This window comes from Primulina eburnea, chromosome 12, assembly GCF_022965805.1.
Source record: "Primulina eburnea isolate SZY01 chromosome 12, ASM2296580v1, whole genome shotgun sequence".
In the NCBI taxonomy this organism is placed as follows: domain Eukaryota; kingdom Viridiplantae; phylum Streptophyta; class Magnoliopsida; order Lamiales; family Gesneriaceae; genus Primulina; species Primulina eburnea.
Genome location: NC_133112.1, coordinates 5,060,850 through 5,080,572, shown reverse-complemented (window position 1 = coordinate 5,080,572; position 19,723 = coordinate 5,060,850). Strand labels below are relative to the sequence as shown.

The following is a 19,723-nucleotide window of genomic DNA, read 5'->3' as shown; positions in this document are numbered from 1 at the left end:
ATCTATAATAAATATAAATTTTCATATATTATTATTAATAAATAAATAAAAACCATTCTCTCTCTCTTGTAATTGCCTTATCCATAGTTTTTATGGGCAGATAAAAGGCAGGAGACCATAATATATTCGTGAAATTGTTTTGATAAAAATTCATGTGAGACGGTTTCACGGATCATATTTTGTGATACAAATCTTTTATTTGGGTTATCCATAAAATAATATTAATTTTTATACTAAGAGTATTACTTTTTATTGTAAATATCGATATAGTTGACATGTCTCACAGACATCATCTCACAAAAAACATATTCAATTATTTTTACAAGTTTCGGAATATATTTGGCTTGTTTATTTTATTTTTCCGAAATAATTTTCTGCTGACCAAAAAAAAAGTATATTTGATTATATTTTTAGTACTTTGAAATTTTTACTTTTCTAATTACTTATTTGTTTATATTTGAGTAGGTCTTTTGTGAGATGATCTCGTGAATATTTATTTGAGAGACGGTCAACTCTACTGATATTTACAATAAAAAGTAATACTCTTGGCATCAAAAGTAATATTTTTTTCAAGTATGACCCAAATAAGATATTTGTCTCACAAAATACGATTCGTGAGACCGTCTCACACAAGTTTTTACCCTTATGTTTTATAACAAGACAACTTTTATTGTGATATACTGATATCATGCCATTTTAATATTTTGTTTGATTGTTTAAACTTTTCAGTAATGAAAAATATTTTAAATTTTGATAATAGAATTAATTTCAAGTATACATCTTAAAAAATTTTACAAGATGAATGTCAAAATTAAAACTTCATGCATATTCATAAAATCATATTCACCAAAACAAGTGTATGTATGTATATTATTATATATAAAGGTCTATAATTTTTTTTTTAAAACTATTTGATTAAATAATGCGGTAACTTTCAACTCGAGAATAAATATTTTGGCCCTTCCAACAGTGTTTTCAGTGCTGTCTTTTCAATCTCGATATGCATTATTGGTTTCTTTCATTTTTCTTTATATTATCATATTCTACAACTCTTCGAAATTAATCAAATCAATTTATTGCCAACCGATACAATTCAAATGCACTTCCCAAATATATATAAAAATTATATTTAAGAAAAAACTCTAGCACGTCTCGTTCACATGGTGCAAATATTTAATGAAGTTTTAATCATTAATATATAATATCAACTTTCTTTAAAATTTAATGGCAGGAGAATTTAATTACTCTAGATTTTGAAAACACTAACTCATCCGAGAATAAAATGAAATATTAAGTAATTTAGGTATACTTTATTTAATATGATATGATTAATAAAGACATTGAATGTGATGTTGACTAATAACGGGACTCGAGCTCAATATATGATATGTGTGTTGAGTTAATAACTCATTTAATTATTATGTATTGAATCGATAAAAATACTATTTATATAGATATCATAAATAAAATGGGGAAAAAAGATAAAAAAAAACATTTCCAAATACTTACCTTTTTTTAGGTCAAACTTTTACACCTTACACAGGATTGTTTTACCCTGCCCGTGCATGCAGTCCATCTAGTGGAGTGAGACCAATGAACTACAAACCCAGTCTCGCATCTCCTCTCCTTGAGATATAATAAATTCACCAAACATTAGGAGGTTGATTAATTAGCACTCACCACTCTTTATTGCGAAACATTTCGAAAGTCCAAGTGTGACTGACGACGACGCTGAGAATATAGATAGATACTGGACTGGTTTTTTGCCCGACTGGATTTTAAACAAATAGGTTGAATTCGTATCTTTATGAAACTTGACTTAATTATATGCACATAACATTTTTGGACGAGTTTGGAATAAATCTCCGTTGAGCGATTATATGTTATGACATATCTCGTATGAATACAACGATTCGTTGTAATTTTTTAAATAAAATAAACATCTTTATTTTAAAAATATATATTATAAAAACTTGTTTTTAGTAAATATATATTTTATATAATCAATTTATCAAAATTTCTAAAACTAATTTCAGATGATTATATCACTCATAACATTATAAATTTAAAACTATTATAATTAATTAATCATTTCAAAAAAAGTTTGAGATTTTATTATTATAGTGTCTAGATCTTTTACGTAAAAATGATATATAGCCAAAAAAGAAAAAAACTTTAGTATCTATGCACACTATGGCATTCAGTACTTATTCCTAGCTAGCGTTGGTTATGAAACTTGAATTTTATTTATTTTAAAGCGATGAAACTTGTAATTTTAGAGAAGCAATGTATGAATGTAAGGACTTATCGTTCAACTAGCTATTTATATATTGTCGATTTCGTGAGGCGGTCTCACGGATCTTTAATCGTAAAACAATGTGATTTTATTCATATTTACAATAAAAAAATAATATTTTTAATGAATGACGCAAATAGAAAGAATAAAGTGTCATATGATACATAATTGATTATGTTCGAATAAAGTGTCATATAATTGTGCTTATTGGGCAGAAGTCCCTGAGCGCTCGCGAACTTTTGGTTGGAGTATAGATAATGAGTAGGTCTTTTGTGAGAAGGTCTCATGAATATCTGTGAGCCATGTCAACCCTACCGATATTCACAATAAAAAGTAATAATCTTAACATAAAAAGTGATATTTTTTCATGTATGACTCAAATAAGAGATCCGTCTCACAAAATACGACCCGTGAGACCGTCTCATACAATTTTTTGACATTGATAATATATCCACTTAGGCTGTTCAATTGTCGATTTGTTTCGGTTTTTCAAATTTCTAATTCGAAATCAAACCATTTAATTTCAGTTTGTTTCCGTTTATTTTACCACGATGGTTTGAGAAAAAAAATTAGTTAATCCTTAATCAAACATATCAAGCTTGTGATAGACTTGCCAAAATGTGTTAGGTCCATCGGGCCGCCCCGCCGCCATAAAAATTGAACGGGTTGGGTTGATAAAATAGCAGCCCCGTTTGAAGACGAGCCAAATAGGTTGAGCCCGTTTGGGTTGCGGGTCAAGACGGATCGAGCCCAAACGGGGCGGGCTATTTAGGATAAAATTTTATATTTTTAAGTTTTAAGTTTTATATAAAAATTGGAATAAGTTTTATGCACCCCATGTCGTAGAACAAATATATTGATAATTTACTTTTAGAACAAATATACATAAAGAAAATAAAAAGAGAGAAATTTACAGATATACATAAAGAAAACAAAAGGGCTGTAAATTTTATTCACGAATCTTAAAATAATTATTAAGCATAGCAGTTGTTTGTGAACCTAAGAGCGGTTTCGTTTAAAGTTCTACGAGTTGCAGTGAAATTTTGTGGACCCGACGAAAGTTTGCTAATTATGTGTATTGTTGAAGACATAATATTTTTTAAATTTACAATCGTCTCTTTCCTCGACTTTATGTTATCTTCCATGTCTCAATCTTCATGTTTGGTTTAAACACTTTACTTTTTGTGGATTATGTTGTATGCTTTCTTAATTTCTTATTTCAACGTTTTTAAGTATTTATGAAACTATTTGACTGAAATGTATTTTTCTTCTATGTTTACTGCGATACTCTTTAGAATTTTTTTCTTAAAAAAATAAACGGGACATCCCGCCTAACCCGCGGCCCAAGGTGGGTTGGACTGGGTTGACCATTTAGAGGTCCGTCAAAATGACGGGTTGGCCCACCCCGCCCCGCCTAATGGCGGGTTGTGGGCTGGCCCGCCCTGCCAACTCGTTTTGACATGTCTACTTGTGATTTATCTTATAAAACAAGCATTTTCGTCCATGTTCACCTCATCTCATGAACGTTTCGAGTAGACATCTTCAAAAATACCACCTAAAATGAGAAAAAACCAAAAATGTTTCGAGTAGACTTCTTAAGTCTCTTGTGAGATGGTCGATTAATGTAAAAATTATTTTTTGATTATTTTATTAATTATTATATATAAAATGGTTGGTTAGTTTTTACGATTTTTTAATTTTGAAAAGCTAACCATAAAATTGAAATTGTCAAAAACGAAAACCAGATCAAAAAATCGTTTAAACTAAACATACAACCCGAAATTTACAATTAAGCTAGTTTGTTTGGATTTAATCAGAACGCCTTTATCTCTAATAGATGTCTTTCAAGCCGACTTTTTTGTAAAGTTGGCGCTCAAGATTCACCATCATAGAAAATTCAAGTTTACTTGTCCGGCAATCAGTTCGTTATTTTTCCAGTTTGCAGCATTGTGTATCTTCTAAACTAGACCTTTCATTTTCCAAATCAGAACCACCCAAAAAAATGTCCGGAGGAGGACAGAGTACACAACACAGGCTTATTTGGAGGGAGGGGGCTGAAAACTGTACACCAAGAATCGATTACATGCATAACATATACATGTCACTAGTGACCAAAAACGTTCTGATTAAGCTAATAAAATCGGAACTCGCGGCCGAGCCAATGATCAGCCGCTAACAAAGTCACGCAGACCGGAGAATGGTCATCTGGGAGCAACTTAGGCCAGGATAAAAAAAATGTTGCGGACAAATATCTCATTGATTCAGACCAATCAAATAAACCATAAAAGATTGCATTCCCCACTCGTTCGTTCAAAACCAAAACCGCCACCAGCTTTGCCCGCCGAGTCCCACGTCTCATATTTTGAATAAATAGCCAAGGTCCCACCACCATTTCCACACATTTACATATCCTTTCTGAGCCAGAACCAAATGCAAATATCACAATAAACAAATGAAAGATCGCCTCAGCTATTTCTGATTTGCTTTTTGCATTTTTGACTCTTCCTGCCTGTCGTCGCCCATTCAAACTTCCATTGACGTGTGCAGAAGAATTTGAATACCCCACTCCCACTGTATGGCAATAAATAGGATTGGTATACTCAGTGCCTTCACTAATGCCAAAACTAACTCTATGTGACAGTTAGAGGCAACCATCGTGGTCGACCAGCAAGGCAGTTCATTCTCTCCCAAAAGATCTTTCAGTTGAAACAAGATACCAAATTATCTGTGGCGATTTTTGTGCAGATTCCAATTGTCGCCCGATGAGACGACCAACTTCCTCTAGCATGCAATGCATTGATAGTGGATATATGGTTTAAGTCTTCCCCTTAAGGCTGTTATCACCCTACACGAGTGAGGCGAAGGGATGTCGTTCTCTCGATCACCGAGAGCTTTAGTTTCGTCTAGTGCCATCAGTTCTAAATCAACAAGAGACCTTGTGTTTAACAGGGAACTGGTAACCCGTAATTACAAAAATATCTGATTTTTCCATCCCAACCTGCAGTAACAAGGACTAGACCCCATGCATGAGAACTGGATGAAGTACTCTGGCAACAAGCCTTGAGAAGTTTGTACCGAGACTTACAAATTGAAGACATCATATCGTGGGGATAAAACACTGGTAGCTTTTCCTCGGGCCAAGTCGTGGATCCCTTTGGGTTGGAATCTAGGAAAAATTCTTGGTCTCCAGAAGAGAAATAAGCAGATAGTGAAAAGGGTAATGAATTTCTAGAAATCTCATATTTTCTTGATTTTAACTCATTTTCTGAGTTCCCTATTTTCAAGCCAGGCCAGGGTATGACAACTGAGGCATCCGAGGAGAAACACTCAAATGATCCTATGGATTTTGGTTGTGACAAAGAATTTGAAACCGGATTAGTGTAGTTCCACATATAAACATTTGAATCCTCAGAAGCCGAGACAATGTGTTTCCCATCTGATGTAAATGAAGCAGAAATCTGGTTCCCACCATTTCGAATACCTTGTTACAGAGAAACCGAGTTCATTTTTGAGACATGGAGTAAAAAGAACCTATAGAGGAAACAAAATGCACCTTTGTACTTCCTGATCACATCCATACCATCAAGTACTCTAACCGGTGAATTTGCACAAGTTACCAACACTTTGCTCGGGTCGTGTTGTAAAAACTGTATCCACAGAACAACAAAATTAGAAAGAGTGTACTCGAAATTTTCTCAAAAATGGGTAAATATTCTGCTGGATGCATCAACGATAACCTGGAAGCCGGTTACCCTTTTGCAGGGTGACCTTTTCTTTCTGGCTAAGCACATCTGAGTTTCAAACTGCAAGCGATTATCTGATATATTTAACACAAATTCAAAAAAGATGGTGATTCTGTGACACCATATCACCCTTCTTCCCATGGGAATACAAATAAAAAACAAGAAAAGAGAGGATTGAAACTGGAATTGCAAAAAAGGGAAACATTTCATGAATTCATTTTAAAGCACCTGATATGTTGAAAAACTGACAGGTTCCTGTAACGAAGCCAATTACACCACCCTGCATAAGAATCAAAGAAATGCTTAGTTGACGTACTCTACGATTACAAACTGCAAAGTAGTACTAATATACCAAGAGCAGAATGACAAACAGGGTCATTGCCTACCTCTCTTCTAAAATTTTCCATGTGTTTCATTTCACGTTATTATATAAAAGAGAAAAATATATTTGCACCCTCTATTCTGCTGGTTTGGATCTGGTGCTGTGTACAGTAGAGAATCCAAACTCCCTATTCTACCAAGGAACAGACCTGTCCATCAGGGCGATAAGAAATGGCGGTTATTATCTCCTTCGTTTCAGTCCAATCAACAACTTGACAGCCATTTATTATCCAAATCCGAACTTTTCCATCGATTGAACCACTAATGAAGTAATCATCGTTCAAAGGGTTAAACTGAATGCAAGTCACTGCATAGTATTCAATTTGTTTTTTTGCAAAAGATATCAGTTCAAATCCAAATTCAAGTTTATGTGATTCCCCAAACGAAGTATTTATCAGCACGGTACCGTAATTATTATGCGAGAAGACTTTGAGGCAATGATCGACTCCTACTCGCCATAACCGAACAGTTTTGTCAATTGATGCTGAGAGGAGACACTGCAAGCAAAAAAAAAAAGAAGCTAATTGAATGCAACTAGTATCAAATATATCAATTTTTTTTAAAAAAAAACTACTATCAAATATATCACAATAAATTTGCACAATTTAAGTATATATACATCATTCTTTGACCAAGAAAGATCCAAGATCTCCCCTTCGTGTCCTTGGAACAAATGCAGGGGCTTCTCAAGAATTCGAAAAACCTTAGGAGGAAAGACACTACAAGCTGAATCCTGTGTTCTCCTCAAACACTTGGATTCATGAATATTATATTTTTGCAAAGGTCCCAATTCAGATTCATTGTTAACCAAGAAGTATACACATGACGGGTCTGCATCTGGAATATCAATTAAATCTGATCTATCATCTTCCACCACTAGCCAGACTCGCACAAACTTGTCTTCTCCTGCACTGGCCAGGAACTTTCCATTGTGACTAAATTTCATAGCTAGTATCGGACCCTCATGGGCTGGTATGTCTTGTCCTGTGAAAAGAGCTGAGAGTTTCTTCATCCTTGTTCGAGAATATCGAACCTTCACCCTCCGAATCCTAGTTTCTTCGACTCGGCTATCATCATTCGATCGCATATTATCATCGTTCACAGCACTACACGTCATACAAGAAATGGACCGCAATCTATTCAATAACCTATCTTTCAACTTATCCGTCCCATTCACACACAGCTCTTTCTCCACCAACTGCTGAAGGGACAGAGACGATTGCGACTCGTTTTTCTCATTTTCCACTAATCCAGTTACATTACATGCGCTCTCACTACCATTGTCACTTCTAGCATCAAATAAATCCACCTTCATAGACGAGTCCAAATCATTGTAAGACAAAATTGAAGCAGAAGAATGGCAAGAAGAAAGCCGGTTTTCGGTGCTCGGTGGTGTCTGCTGGACAGCTCCACTATTCTCCATGATTCTACCAGCATCTTCTTTAAAGAAATAGTCTCCTTCTGATCCATCTGAGCTCAATCCCATCCATCTAATGAATTTCCTACGGCGTTCCGTCACACTCTGAGGACTATTAACCCACACATCATATTCCCAACTCTTAAAACTATGGCAATCATCAAGAAAACCAGATGCCCACGAAACATTCTCCATGGCGTCAAAAAAATTGCGATTCTTCCGCATGACGGCTCAAGTAGTCCATATTTCCTTGAGTTCAAAACCCATTAATCAACTAAAATCCAACTAAAGAATCAAGCTTTCGGGCCTAGGAAATCAGCGTGCTTCCACCTTTCCAAGACCAAGAACCTTGAATAGCAAAGAAAGCACAATAAATGCCGAGAAAACAACTGAGTTCGGGAAAAAAAAATCAACTATCAGCACTATTATCAGTGTTTAAGGAAATAAAAATACCAATCCTGAATGAATATATATAAAAACAAATTTTGCTGATAAAAGAAATGTATCCAAAATGGATCGCATTCCTCGCCCATTTAACTGGTCTACCACATGAGTACCCAGTTACCTTCCCACAATCCAAAAAAAAGAATTTGGTTTTTTTTCTTACCCATATACACACATTTATCCTAGACTTGAAAATAAAACCCATTTTCCTGATTAAAAATCCAAACAAAAACCCATATAAATCCATCAAGTCAAAAAAATTCAAACTGAGAATTGATCCCATTTTAATAAAACTGACATAAAAGAAATATTCTAGGCAAAAAGCCAAATTCACCTTCATGTACGTATAAAAAGAGGATTAAACAAATCTCCTAGTGTAAGATTTTCTCACATGGGCGTGATCAGTTTTGTGCCATTATAGCACAGAGATCGAGGGATTGGCTTGGGGGCTCTATAAAGAAGAAGCTAAGAGAAGAGTGAACACTTAAAAAATTGGAACACAAAGGAAATGGTCATAAATGGGAAGCAGATACTGATATAGCCATATTCTTGAAAATATCATGCTCTGTTTTTCAGTCACGAGTCCATTATACATGTAGTGAAATCGGGTGACACAAAATTGTCATTTTACTCCAAACATGAAACCTATCATTTTACCATAATTATCACCAAATCAATCCATTTTATGACAATGTTATATCGCATAAAACGCTTGATGTTGTGTGTCACGTATCATTCGTGAATATAAAAATCGATCTTTGTTCTCTCATTCTTATAAAGAATTTGACATTTCATTACATCGTGTGAGTTACTAGACTTGTAATTGTTAACAAAATATATATGGACAAACCGAAATGTGCACTAAAACCAGCGATGTAGTAAGTCGAACAAAACAGTAGGACAATGCATAAAATAAAGCAAACCGAGGCCTGTATGAAATACAGTGTTCTTAAAACAGATTCAGGATGTGCTTCGAGGATGAATTTGGACGTCTGTTTCCCATGATACAACGGAACAACCAGCAGTACCTTAGCACAAGATACCACAAAGGCGAACTGAAATGTACCTGAACTTTACCACGAGACAGAGTAACGAGAAAAATGAGCAGCAGCCGAGACAACAGAACAAGCAAAGCGTCAAATAACAGAATGTAGGAGAGTGTGTTGGTTGTCTCTAACCAGGTGAACCTTGGTGGGAAATTTTGCTTTGATCGGTCCGACATTCGACGCACCCAGGTCGCGCTCGTACGTTTGCACACAAGTCAAGCCTTTTTCCACTGCAAATCGGGCCCATGATTTGCACCCCTGCGCATGTGCGCACGAGAGAGAGCCTCTTGACCAATCATTGTTACACCTCCATAAAATACACTCAATATAAGCCCACCATTGCTATGTTCATTTCCAACGTGGGACATTTCCCATTTACCAACTATTGGGTATTGCTTATCTAATTTCTCATTCAAAAAATACAAGTCTAATAGACCTCTAGTCCAACACTAATAAAGTAAACAAATTATAATTTTTAACCATATTGAAATCTTCCATGAGATTAACAGCGATGATAATAATGATAATAATGATTTCTATTATTGTTGTTGACATTATTATTATTAATGATGGTGAATAAAAAGCGTACTTTAAGAAAGCGGCGTACGAAACAATGATTTTGTTAGTTACTTGCATAAATTTGCTCGGTCACATGGGATGTTCATTAGAATTAGTAGGATCGTTCACTTGTTATTAATCAAAAGTTTCACATATTTATTCATTCCTATTGTAATCTTAAACGACTTTATCAAAATTATTTAGCGTCCCGTATAAATTAACTCGACATTTTTAAAAAAGACCTATTGTGTTTTTCTTGTATAAAAAGACGCAAATTGCTCATAAATCGCTATTCCGGCTATTACTCATCTGCCAAGAAAGTTTGTAAACTAGTATCATCTTCGATATTGATCTATAAGTTGATTCGAGATCTCGTTATTCATGTCTTGGCCTAAAAAGAGTAATCTTTATGGATAAAGTCGGCTGATGAGGGTGATATACACTTTCAATCTCCATCATATAGTCTACTTTTTTACGTCTATTCCAAATATATAGTCAATTTTCTACATTTAATGACCTATATTTATTGATTTACTTCTATTAATGTGTGTAATTATATTCAATTTGTTTTCTCAATATCATTAAATAACGTGTATTAGGACATTTTTCTTGTATAATTTGTTTTTCTAATAACATTCTAAATTGTGTGAAAAACTAAAAGGGTTATATAATTGTGATAAAATCAGTATAACATATTCACTAAAAGGTATTAATTTTTGCCTTGTGGTAAATAAACAAAGACCCCATAAAATTCCCAGTTCCAGTTTAATTAAGGTAATATGTTTACTTATAATTTAACTTTTAAGGTTACGGCGTAAATTCCCGAAAAAAGGTATTTACTTGCAATGTTTTACGCTGGAAGAGAGATTTCACAAATACAAAATGACAAAAACTTGTATGAGACGGTCTCAAGGATCGTATTTGTGAGAAGGATCTCTTATTTGGGTTATCCATGAAACAATATTATTTTGTATGCTAAGAGTACTACTTTTTATTGTGAATATGGGTAGGGTCGACCCCTCTCACAGATTAAAATCCGTGAGACGGTCACACATTTCAATAATAGTTCTTTGTTTTTTTATTTTTTTCAACTGTAATCTTATTTCCGACATGACACTGATTTGAAATAAATACGACGTTAATATGTGTGCACACGTCATGTAATGCCCGGAAATTTAATCCTAGTAATCTAGAATTATTGAATTATAATGTGATATGATTACGAAAGGATTAATCGGGACACGAAATAAAATTAGATATGAAGGGTGCAAGCTTTGGACAGAACAAGTGGCGCCCGAGCGGTAAGAAATGACCGCCCGAGCGCCAAAGTTCAATAGGAAATGTCTCGGGCAGAAAGTGTGGCGCCCGGGCGGTAAATTGTGACCGCCCGAGCGCCATCATCTATCAGGAGAGGGCAGAACCCCTCGCGCCCGGGCGGTAAGTCTTAACCGCCCGAGCGCCGAGCACGCGCCCGAGCGGTAAGTTACTACCGCCCGAGCGCGAGGCATGCAAAGCGAAATTGTGCCGGGTGGCTAAATGCATGCGCGAAGTATATATATATATACAAACGTTTTAATCCTCAGAAACGAGAGAATAGATTTGAGAAAAGTCTCTGTAGAGTTGTGAAAAATCCTTAAGCCTTTTCTGAGAAATCCGTCTGTCTGATTTTAAATCCGACTTCAGTACCGAGTTCCTAGCAACGTAGGCTACAACTTGACGTAAGTTTTACTACGTTTTGACATGCTTTGAAATTATGCTATTGTCAGAATTGAATGGAATTCATATATGACGTTCTTGACATCATAGACATCATAGAATCGAAGTCAGATTAAGAAACGGGCTGATTATGGAATTGTTATGAATTTTTAGGGTATATTGATTTATACCGGACATATTTGGATTATGAATCGATTACAGTTTATATTGGATATGGGTTATAGATTGTAATTGATAGATGTTGAGATGGTATTGACGGGAATAGTGAAATGATACTGTTATGCCGTTGATTTTGAATTAAATTCAGATTGATCAGATTGTTACCGATTTGGGAGGTATATTGATATGAGATTATTGATATTGTGATTACCAGACAGACTGTGAATTCAGGACTTCGACTGAGCAGGAAACCGAGACTGCAACGAAAGGTATAAGTCAATGTGGTATTGGGAGATGGACTTGAGTCGGTTTAGACTTGGGTTTCCCTAAATCACATACTTTATTTTATTGCATGGATATTTGCATTACATTGATTAATGTACTTGTTCTCTTGTATTTAGATGACAGGTATTAGACAAGTTATCTTGTGACAGAAGTGCCGGATAGTGGTGGTATCACCACGGCACATTGCACTATGTCTCAAGATAGGATGCTAGTGATAGAGCTACAGTCCTTGACGGTTAGGTCAGGACACTGGATGTGTGGTTATATCGAGTAATGGAATCTATTACGGAATTCGATATAGGAACACCATATTCGGTTATATCGAGTAAAGGGTATTGGAATTCTTCTATTACGGAATTCGATATAGGAATACCAGGGCACTGGTTATATCGAGTAATAGATATTATGGTTCCATCCTTTACGGAATTCGATATAGGAATACCACATCTGGAAACCGGGATCCCTAGACTAGGATTGAGTCTAGTCTGAATTATGATTGATGTCGACAGTTTGATTTGATATTGTTTATGTTTCAGATTTTGATACATATTCATGTTACCTGATTACATGCCTTATATTGTTTATATGGTTGCATGTTTCATTGATTTATACTGGGGATTATATTCTCACCGGTATATCCGGCTGTTGTCTTGTCTGTATGTGTACTTGACAACAGGTGGGACAGGTCCAGGGTCGAGGAGATGAAGAGCTAGATCGTGATTAGAGTGGTGGCACCGGGCTTGGACTAGATGTAGGGTTAAACACTTGACTTTAGTTTTAAACCCTAGTTTGAATAAATGTTGAAATACAGGATTTGTATGTTATATACTGATATGTATATATGTTGTATGTCACTACGTTCCGCATTTTAAAAAAAAAAAAAAATTTAGACCCTGATTTAATTGATTAATTAGTCCCAATGATGATTAAGAACTTGATTAGCGTCCGGGCCCTCACACGTCATCACTTCTGATGAAAAATAAATAAAATTGTCAAAAATTGAGATGTATTTGACTAAAATCGTAATTTCATAATACATCATCGCAAAAAAAAAAAAAAAAACAAATCTGCTATATCAAAATTTAAATTTTTCGTTTTTAAATTAAATGGTTATGAGAGTAATTTAGATCGTTAAACAGCTGCTGATTAAAATTAATACTTGGGATTAGCTTTGATACTCAGATTAATAAAACAAAATTAAAATTTCTTATGAATAGATAGATACGGGACCAATTTTAAATGACCAAAGTTACGACATCCGTGCATGTTTAGAACAAAAAATACAATTTTACAATACATACAAAAAGTCAAAAACAAATGAATGTCAAACGGTTTGAATTTTTTTTATATAAAAAACAAATAAAAATTTAGCTTAAGGTAACAAATATTTACAAAAACTCACGTGGGTTATGAAACGTCTATATATATATATATATATATATATATATATATATATATATATATATAGACGTTTCATAACCCACGTGAGTTTTTGTAAATATTTGTTACCTTAAGCTATATATATATATATATTTAGAATTTTTTTCAAATTGGAAATCCATAATACACATTGACTTACTATAGAATGAAAATATTTTTTCTTTAACAATCGAGTGAAAGTTTTCGTTTGTTCCAAAAGTATATAAATAAATTAGAGAAAATTTTCACATATGCACCGTGGGTCGCTAGTGTGTGTGTGTGTATATATATATATATATATATATATATATATATATATATATATATATATATATTATGAATTGTTTTTTTAAATTTTCAGTAACATGACCACCAATCATTCTTAAGCCAAAAACATAAATGAATAATAAATTGCACGAGAAAAAAGAAGATATACGAGTAGGTTTCTTGTGAGACGATCTCACGAATCTTTATCTGTGAGACGGATCAACTCTACTGATATTCACAATGAAAAATAGTATTCTTAGCATAAAAAGTAATATTTTTTCATGGATGATTCAAATAAAAGATCCGTCTCACAAAATACGACCATGAAACCATTTCACACAAGTTTTTGTCAACATATGCAGCACTATCCATATCACTTCAACTCAAATCAGTGGATCTCGAGTCACAGTACTATTAAAGTGATATTTGAATATTTCTATTTAGCCATTCTAAAAAAAAAAATATAGATCTTTTGTAAGATGAGTGAATTTTACATATATTTACAATAATAAGTAATAATTTTTACATAAAAAATTAAAATATTTCTGGAAACATGCATCAATGTGTAATTGTCGAAATTATTATCGCGAGACATTGTGGATTTGAAATGACGTTCATTTTGGTTGTATTTCAAATCCATCGTAATCATCATTGCATCTAAACAAATTAAAAAAGAGATGAATTTGAGATCCACCTAATATAAATTCATCTAAGTAATTATTTTGAAGAGGTATTTATCATAAGATTTTAATAGTATGTTCATTAGAAGATCAATACGGTACAAACCTCATTTCCGAAACTGTATTTGAATGAATGAATTTGATGTTAAATATTTCAAATTCAAATAACAATTTCATTAGTTTGTATTGGCAAATCCAATTGACCATGAATTTCAAATAAAAATAATTATTTTTTGAGTAATTGTGCTTGATTTCAAATTCATCCCAACAAGTAGTCATTTTAAATCATCTGCTCGAAAATTCTCTCCAATCCAAATCTTTCAATCCAAACACAATTTTAAAGAAATGACACGAGCAATTTAATCCGGGATGATTGAGAATAATGATATACATACGTAAATATGAATCACTTATTGTATGAGATTTTAGGGAAAAACAAGATAATTTCGAAATTTTAAGTAATCCGATTTAATTAAGTTTATAGCTAAAACACCATATTCTGACAAATATATTTATAACAATATATACATTATACTTTTTATAGCATATTAAACATCCCAAATACATTTTAAACATATTTGGTGAAATCAAATAAAAAAAACATGCATAATGTTTTACATTTAAAATACTTTGATTTCGATATAATTTTGTGATTAGTTGCTTATATATGCCTACCGCAAATAACATATTTGTTTTAATAATTAGGAGTTTTAGTTTGTTAATTAACTAATAATCCATGAAGGCTTCAGCTTTTTAATTTGAAATTATGGAGGATTTGTAGCAAAATTTGAAGGCAAAAACTTGTATGAGACGGTCTCACAGGTCGTATTTTGTGAGACAAATCTCTTATTTGGGTAATTCATGAAAAAAGTATTACTTTTTATGCTAAGATTATTATTTTTTATTGTGAATATCGGTAGGGTTGACTCGCCTCACATACAAAAATTAATGAGACCATTTCACAAGAGACCTACTTAAATCTGAAAACTAAAAGAATTTGTTTTGTAGTTTGATTATCCAAAATTCACCTTAATAAATCATTGTTTTGTAATTTAATTTTCCAAAATTCACCTGTTATTGTTAGTTGTCCCACATCGGTTGGATAAAATACCTGGTAGTTGTATATATGGTTTTAGACAATCCTTCCCCCTTAATCTAGTTTTTGAGGTTGAGTTAGGTCCAAGTTCCAATCTTAAGTTTTTAACATGGTATCAGAGCTCAGGTTCCACCGTTATGTGTTGGACCACCCGTTCTGTCCATAATTGAGTCATTTGTAAACTACACGCTCAAGATAATCATTCTTGGGCGTGAGAGGGGTGTGTTTGCCCATAGTTGGACATCCGTTCTGTCCATAATTGGGTCATTTGTAAAATTCACGTTTCAGATACTCATTCATGGGCGTGAGGAGGTGTGAGCTAATTTTGTAGGTTGAGTTAAGTTCAAGTTCCAATCTTAACATATATTATTTAATCTCATTATATATATATATATATATATATATATATATATATATATATATATATATATATATATAATACAGCATATTTACGTAATTACTTAAAAAAATGGAATATATGACATTTTGAAGTGACACAAACCGTTGGAATCCAAGTACCGTTTTTGAAATTAAATAATATTGGATTTAGCACTTGAAGTTGGTCAAAATCTTGGAGGAATATTAAGTCAAGTTTTCATCTAAAAAAAATTACAATAATTTCTTATGAAAAAAATAGATAAATAATTTAGTTATTATTAAATCATTTAAATTTACATTTTCCCTATTTTTTTTTAACTGAAAAAAAAATATATTAAAAAAACTATTATTTTGTCTTAAGAATAAAAACAAAGTATTTTTAATAATAAAAAAAAGTCCAGTACTAGCTACCAACCAAGGTGGTGGAAGTGGGCCTTCAATGGTGGAAAGAGGGTTAATAACGATTGGTACCCACTAACCACTTCGTATGGGCTGGCTCACTTCTACATTTTGCTTTTCTTTTTGTACGTATATTGATGTTCAATGCTTCGAGGACAACTAACTTTTTGTATGTATGATATAATGTATGTATATATATATATATATATCGAGTAGGTCTTTTGTGAGATGATTTTACGAATCTTTATCTGTGAGACAGGTCAACCCTACCGATATTCACAATCAAAAGTAATACTCTTAACATAAAAAATAATATTTTTTCATGGATGACCCAAATAAGATATATGTCTCACAAAATGCGTTCCGTGAGATCGTCATACACAAATTTTTGCCATATATATTTTGTTACTATCATTACATTTTTCAAAAAATATTTGCCCTGATTATTCGAAATTTAGGTTTTTTAATTTATGTTTCATTGCTGGAACATGTTTTGGAGTTCTGATTTGGTCTGATGTGCATATTTACCTAATCTTCGATCACATTCTCAATGAAAAGCTAGTGCCGGGAAATTGTACTTCATTTGATCTAACCTCATGCACAAAGTTTTGGCGATTCACATCTTTCTTCAAGTAAAGGTACTAATGTAAGCATAAATGCACAATCACATTGTTCCCATTCCTCAAGCATACTTAATTAAAACAGTGAAATATATATCATCGAATTTCAGTCTTATATTTTTTCTTTGTTGCCCTCAATTTTGGTTCATTTTCCGACATAATGTGGACTGGACGTTGACGGGACATTCATATGTGCAGTGCTTCCACATCAGTACCTCGATGAAGGACAAAATTATGTTTTAAAAAACTAAAATTAATTTTGACAAAACAGAAGACTAAAATTACAAATACAGAAAAATATATATCATGGAAATTGTAATTTTCCCTAAATTCACCTAGCTTCTACTTAGCTTAAATTGAATCCAACCCACATTTTTCCATGAAAAACAATGAAGGTATTATTTTGTAACAATAATAAACCATAACAAAGTACAAGAAAATGAGCAAACAATTGTAGTAAATGTTGGTTGTTTGATGGCAATAAAAGTTAGGCCCAAAAATTCAGGGACCAGTTCATTTGGATTCGAGTTGGGATCAAAATCTAACTTTCTTACATGTAAAATTGGACTCTTCTCAATCCGCAACCAAATTTTTTCTTAAAAAAAATTCGCAAAAAATATATTATTAAGTTAAAATTTGAAATTATTCACTTGAAAAATTTACAATTTTTTTTAAAATTATAGTTCTCTTTTTAAAAAATTCAAATTAGTATAGATATATCTTGCAAGATAATAAGAATGGAATTTGAACATGGATATATCATAATTTCATATATAATTATACCAAAATAAAACTTGTATGTATCGAATAGAAAGGTATATTTGAATGAAAGAAATGATTCATATTAAAACTTCATGATCGATGATTGCCCTAATAAAGTGTGTGTATGTAAAAGAACTTTCAGGTAGGGTTATCAAAATTATTTAATATTTGTACCAATTGCAACAAAAAGATTTGTGATTGATAAAAATTTGTGTAAGACGATCTTACGAGTCGTATTTTGTGATATAGATATCTTAAATTAATTTTTATGTTAAGAGTACTATTTTTTATTGTGAATATCGGTAGGGTTGATCTGTCTCACAGATAAAGATGTGTGAGACCGTCTCACAAGGGACACATTCTTTGTGATTTTATATATCGTGCCGAAATGAACTTTGTATTCTCATCAAAAGATTATATAGATTTTATATTTCATAAAATTTTTATTGACATTTTTGTAATTAAAATTATATTAAACTAATCATATCGCGAGCAAAATGTTATATATTGATATATAATTTTGATATGCTGCTCAATAACCGTCACTGAAGTCACACTTCATCTATTGGACGTGATAAATCATATTAAAATTGTATATTTATTATGTGAGTTATCAACGATTGACAAAAAAACTAGATACATTTAACGAATAGTATATCAAAATTGTATATCTATCTAGAAAAAATGATTTGAAAAAAGAGTGTGTGTGTGAGAGAGAGAGAATTTCAGGTAGTACTATGATTACAGTAACATGGGCTAATTTGGACCACCCCATACTAATTACTTGCGGGTTTACACTTTGCTTTAATGTGGTCCAACAAACGTATCATTTAGAAAATTCGAACATGACACAAGGGCGGGTTTCATCACTACTTCGTCGTCGTCGTCGTCGTCGATAGGACGATGATTGATTGTTGAACTCACACTCAATCTATTCACCACGTAATAATATAATTAATGACAAAAAATAGATTATCGATATCTATCAGTCTTATTACATACATCTTTTCGTCCAAGTGCGTTTGATATCTTTGAATAACCATTAAGCAATCTTAAATTTGTGGTACAAGTCTCCAATTGGGCACTCTGTTATGTCATAACAGGTTACAAAGGGGATTTTTACTCACTTCTTTCTGGTGTTCTACTGTGTATGTATAGATATAATCTTAAAAAATAAGTGGTTTTAGATAAGGTGAAATTTGGGTTGGGCTTTGTTATAGAAACTAATCGACCAAGTCCAAAATATTATTGGACTTTTACTGTATCTTGTTCATATTTTGAAGTTTATATACTACCCGACCAAAATTTGAGCTCGTGTTCGACTCGTATCCGAACTCTAACAAGTTAGATCCATTATATTCGTCGGACGATTATATTTATAATATTTTTTGACATAATCACTCCACAAGCACCAAGGAACACCATATCACTAAAAACATTAACATATTATAGATAACATATCAATACTTAGAATCTATCATCCTTCTCAACTCATCCATTCGGTTACCCAAAAACAAACCTGGAATTTACTCTAATGAATTCCAAACATACGCATCCTATGAGAGCTAGAAAATAACTCTTGATACTTCAATTTCTCCATTTCATTAAGGATCGTATATTCTGAAACAGCAAACAGCTTCCCGATCACCCGGAAAAGCAAAATGGTATCAAGCTACAGAATCTGGCCTTACGTTTCAAGATAACAAGAAAACTCCAATGGAAAACGGAAGTCTTAGGGAAGTATAGTTCGCCTGCGGTTTGAAGACCTAAAGTATAAAACTAAAATGGTTGGTTTTCAAATGACACACTTAGAAATTGGGTGTTTACATGTTAAATATACATATTTTTCACTACGTTTTCTAAATGAATAATCTATGATCAGGCGCATAAATGTATCTGACTGCCAAGAATTAAAGTTGGGGAGGCAAGAACCATTTCAAATATAAATAATCAAGTTCATCATGTAACTTTCAAGCGAATCACAGAATTTCAAACAAGTGTGCAGCTATAATATTCGTATTCCCTCATCAAAGTAATCAAGCAATGACTAAAAGAAA

The 19,723-nt window shown here is 32.8% G+C and overlaps 1 protein-coding gene across 2 annotated transcripts; it reads right to left on the bottom strand.

Moving 5' to 3' along the window:
- Window positions 1-4,404: 4,404 nt before the first annotated feature.
- On the bottom strand, window positions 4,405-8,837 carry LOC140807271 (uncharacterized). Of its 2 annotated transcripts, XM_073164057.1 has the most exons (8): window positions 7,040-8,837; window positions 6,827-6,917; window positions 6,570-6,727; window positions 6,268-6,319; window positions 6,034-6,113; window positions 5,850-5,943; window positions 5,382-5,777; window positions 4,405-5,294 (listed from the first exon to the last, which is right to left on the bottom strand). In XM_073164057.1, exons 1-8 carry the CDS (start codon window positions 8,060-8,062, stop codon window positions 5,239-5,241), a joined length of 1,950 nt encoding a protein of 649 aa, XP_073020158.1. In that variant the 5' UTR covers window positions 8,063-8,837; the 3' UTR covers window positions 4,405-5,238. The 2 variants fall into 2 exon arrangements, with proteins under 2 accessions (XP_073020158.1, XP_073020157.1); XM_073164056.1 differs by having other exon boundaries at window positions 4,405-5,777; window positions 7,040-8,835.
- Between the last annotated feature and the right edge of the window lie 10,886 nt (window positions 8,838-19,723).

What these genes read in the sequence shown, in the direction of transcription:
- LOC140807271 (XM_073164056.1), bottom strand. Translation starts at nt 8,062, where the DNA reads ATGCGGAAGAATCGCAATTTTTTTGACGCCATGGAGAATGTTTCGTGG. An exon ending in TCAGTTTTTCAACATATCAG is followed by an intron (nt 6,114 to 6,267) that starts GTGCTTTAAAAT and finishes TAAATATATCAG; the next exon opens with ATAATCGCTTGCAGTTTGAA. An exon ending in AAAGGGTAACCGGCTTCCAG is followed by an intron (nt 5,944 to 6,033) that starts GTTATCGTTGAT and finishes CTGTGGATACAG; the next exon opens with TTTTTACAACACGACCCGAG.